General features: G+C 34.5%; 1 protein-coding gene across 1 annotated transcript; it reads left to right on the top strand.

Moving 5' to 3' along the window:
* The first annotated feature begins 577 nt into the window (after positions 1–577).
* LOC112526138 (transcription factor TCP12-like) lies at positions 578–1,801 on the top strand. The gene has a single exon (XM_025136533.1). The coding sequence runs from the start codon at positions 578–580 to the stop codon at positions 1,799–1,801; it is 1,224 nt and encodes a 407-aa protein (XP_024992301.1).
* The last annotated feature ends 2,727 nt before the right edge of the window (positions 1,802–4,528 follow it).

Here is a 4,528-nt window from a genome sequence, read left to right on the forward strand (position 1 = left end):
ACAATCATTAGAAAGTTACACATCCGTAATGTCTTAAGTCAGAAATTTCCCTGGTATTCAGGCTATCTAGATGATACAACAATTGTTATTCAAGTACAAACAACCACACATAAAAAACTTGTGTATATTAAGTAGGTTCCTTTTTCTCTTGGCTCCTATGTGAGACAAGTTTTCTCTCTAATCTTAGCCAAGTTCCAACAATAATATTGGTACTCTTTTAGTTAATTAAGTTTTGAGTCGACGATTTCTTGTGTTTTTTCTTCAAAAAATAAATACAAACGCTAGAGATTGAAAAGAGGTTGGAATAGGAAAGGAAAAAAAAACACATTTAATGTCACTATACGTTTGAAAATAAACGTGTAGATTTTCCCAAATTTCTAGTTCTCCAAAAAAGGAAAAAAAGAGCGGTGCACGAAGAACTATTGCTTTGCAAAAATATAAAACCCTTATCAATATCATGCAATAAAAACCTATCCTCTTCACCATAAATCAAACTCCTTTAAGCAAAAAGGTGTAAGAACTCCACCTCTCTCTCTCTCTCTCTCTCTCTCTCTCTCTCTCTATCTTTACCTGAGTTATGGATTATATGTTTCCTTCAAGAAACACTGAGACCTTGTTGGTGAGTTCAGACAAGCTAACCAACCATGAAAATGTCAATTCAAGCCATGAAGAAGAGCCTCCTTTGTTCTTGCAGTTCCCTTCACCTTTTCTTGACATGGATACCACTACAATACTCCCAAACCTCCACCAGCAGCATCACCTCTCCACCCATGGATGCAGAACCACCACCGTCAGCTCCCTGAACAAGCCTATGAAACTCAGCAACGCCACCTCCAACCCTTTAGCTTTGGCTTCTAAAGGGAAATGTGTAAGGAAGAGAAGAAGTGTGGGTAAGAAAGATAGGCACAGCAAAATTCATACAGCTCAAGGCCTTAGAGACAGGAGAATGAGGTTATCTGTTCATACGGCTCGTAAGTTTTTTGATCTCAATGATCTGTTAGGATTCGACAAAGCAAGTAAAACCATTGAGTGGCTCTTTTCCAAGTCCAAGAAGGCCATCGAAGAAGTCACTGAAAGCTTTCAATCAGATGATGCTGCTCAAGCTGCAGTCTGCGGTGAGACTATTGAGAGCGAATCGCCTTTGTCTGCCTGTGAAAATGAATCAGTGAACGATATCATAACTGCTACGGACAAAGGTGAAAACTTGGAGCTCCAGAGTGATCAGATCAGGGATACGAACTCAAGAAAGTGGATGGAAATTTATCCATCGGTGAGGGAGTCGAAGGGTAAGGCTAGAGAGGAATCAAGGGAGAGAATGGTGATCAAGCATCTTGAGAAACCAAAGCAGTTGTTTGAGGCAGATCCTGAAGTTCATCTCAACCAACCCCAATTAGGGTTTTCGGAAAATCCTGATAATCATAATATAGAAGAATCACCATGTTTTCCTCTTGAATATTCAAACACCTATCACTTTCTTAAGCAACTTCACTTGGATAACACTGTGAGCAAAACCAATACTTATTTGGGGAACATCACTTCCATCTCATCCACAAATTGCTCCATGTTTGATCATTACAACAAAAACATTGCCGAACCACCAGCTGGTTGGTTAAATTCCAGAAATACATTCTTGGGGTTCCTTGGAGGCTGGGATTCGGGGAGTTCTAGAATGGAATCCGGCAATCCGCTGACTGTGCCAAACATTGCACCATTGAAAGGTAGTACTAATGGGGAGAACCCTAACTCAAGTATAATTTCCTCCGATTTTGTAAATTTCCATTCTCAAAACCAAGGACAGTAATGAGGTTCCCTTGGATCATTATCATGTGTGACCCAATATGTTTACTACTGTTTATCATCATATTTGTTTCTTCCTTGTTGAAGGTCTAGATTGATAGAGAATAAATGGAGGCACCATGTATCAAAAATTTTGGGCTTTAATTATTAATTATGTATTTCATTTTTAAATAGAAAAAATGAATTCTTTCAATCTCGGTTTTGTCTAGAGTGATCATGTCGATTCATCTGTTTAATTAGTAACATATGTACACAGACAATCAGTTTCGATTTGGTTCATGAATCGGATGCTTAATTAGAGTAGATTAAACATGGTAATTATTCGATTCGCTATTTCCTCTTTCGCGATTGGACTTCTTGCCAGGTAGATGTGATCAAGTAAGTTATAAAATATACAAATTCTCTCAAATTAAGCAAGAAATTCACAAACCTTTTCCAGAATATATATATATATATATATATGTATATATAGTCAACCTGATCAGCCGGGCTTCTCAACTTATTTTTGGGACAATAATATATAGAACTCACTGATTTGCATTAATGTTATTGCAACAAGGGGTCAAAGAAAGTAACTAGCCTAGGCTCCTGATGGTGTTACTGCAACCAACCAACCAACCAACACATAATAGAAAACAAATTTGGCCTCATATATCTAACATTAATTTGACAAATAATTAAATATATAGAAGACAGACATAATCAGCTTAATTAACATTCATTACAACACTAGTTTGAAAAAATATAAAATGATGTGATCAGATCGACTTATCTTATAGCGAGTCATGCATTAAGTTATTATAGATATATAGTATGATTTAATTTTGAATCAATCTTAAAGTTGAAGTATGTGGCTATATCTTCTTCAATTAGGATCCTCTGTAACTTGTGGCCACTAGCTAGCACTTGGTCATTGGTTTTGGCTCCATGTACGACATTCAGTTATATGATCTATATATATATTTTGGTGCACTGCACTCTCTACTGACGAACAATCAGTTTCAAGGAGTTCAAACCGCCAACCCACCCGAAAAATATCTGATTAAGCAATCCAATCTGCCTCAATATTTATTTGATTTATACGATATACGAACCGATGCGAGTGGCGTAGCTTAGAGTTAGGTCTATGTAAAACCAAACCAACCCGTCAAACCGACAAAACTATAAAAATTAAAATATATATATATATATATATATATATATATATTATTAATTACTAAATTTCTCCAAACATTCAATAGTACATAGTCCATTGAGTGCAAGTCCATTAACAATTCAATGGACTCCTACTAACCCAATACTCTAACGAGTACTAATTTTTTTTAACCATAGATGACATGAAGTAACTTGGATGATTGTGATATTTTTGAATGGTTAAGTATTGAATTTTTGGTTTAAAATAGTAATATAAAAATCTTTAAACCGACATGTAACGGGTTGAGTTGGGTTATAAATGTAAAGAGGGTTGAATGAGTTATGATTTCCCAAACCAAACCACCAAAGTAGTTGCATTGGGTTGTTCAAATGGTCTCAAACTGTCCAGACCAACTCATGTGCACTCCTATCTAGCCTGCCAAAGCTAGGAAAGCCTAGATATAGAGGACGTTTAACTTCATTGGATTTCATCAAACTATATCCCTACCATCACGTTTGTTGGCGATATCTAATATCTAAGAGCATCTCCAACATAGTTTCTCTATAACTTCTCTATAATAGAGAACCAAATGTCAAAATCTTTATAAATAATTACATTTTGCGTCAATACGTCCTGCAATTTGCACTTGAATTCCTTTTGTATCTGCTTGTTCAATTAAATCTATAGCCTTTCTCATTGCTTTGCGAAAAGAAACTCGATTTTAATTGGCCGACTATAAATTCTGCAAGAATATTAGAGTTTTCATAAGGCGATTACTAGCGATTCCGGCTTCATGCATGCGAGTTGCAGCCTGCAATCCGAACTGAGGACAGGTTTTTGGAGTTAGCTCACCCATGCGGGATTGCGACCCTTTGTCCGGCCACTTAACAATTTCAACATTCATTATATTATTAAAATATTTTATAAGTTTATTGTTTCAATATATATATTTGCTTAAGGCTATTTTGGAAATTTTGACTTAGAGGTTGTTTGTTTTTTTATCTATTATGTTTTGAATTTACTAAGTTGTCTCTAAGTATTAATTTATTTAGATAAATTATTGTTTGATTTTTGTTCTGAATAAATAGTAATAATAAAAATTACCATTTTAACCTTATGTCTACATAAATGTTGAATGAAAATAAAATGTGTAATAAATATTTTAAATGACCCATTTTAACCTTATGTTTACAAATTTAATTTATACATGTTGATAAACTTTTTATCTTTTTAATGAGACGTTAATTAAAAACTATTTGATAAAGGTAATTTTGGAAGAAAAAAAATTCCTACCTTAATGCATTAAAATGTATAAGATGAGATGACTTAACATGTTAAGTCAATATATTTGTACTGAGTTAAAATCAAACATCTTAATAAAACTTAATCAATTAAACTAAGCACCATTTAAACTTATTAAATTGAAAACATACACTTGGTTAAATATAAACTTAGAATTTTTAAAAATATGATATAATACAATAACAACATTGAAGGTACAAACCTAAACAACCCCAATCTCGTCACCTACAGCACCACCTTCGTCTCGGTCTCACTCCTTGCTATCAGAGGTCCCTTGTCCCTCCCTCGTGATCA

This window comes from Cynara cardunculus (genome assembly GCF_001531365.2).
Source record: "Cynara cardunculus var. scolymus isolate 2C chromosome LG 13, CcrdV1, whole genome shotgun sequence".
Classification (NCBI taxonomy): domain Eukaryota; kingdom Viridiplantae; phylum Streptophyta; class Magnoliopsida; order Asterales; family Asteraceae; genus Cynara; species Cynara cardunculus.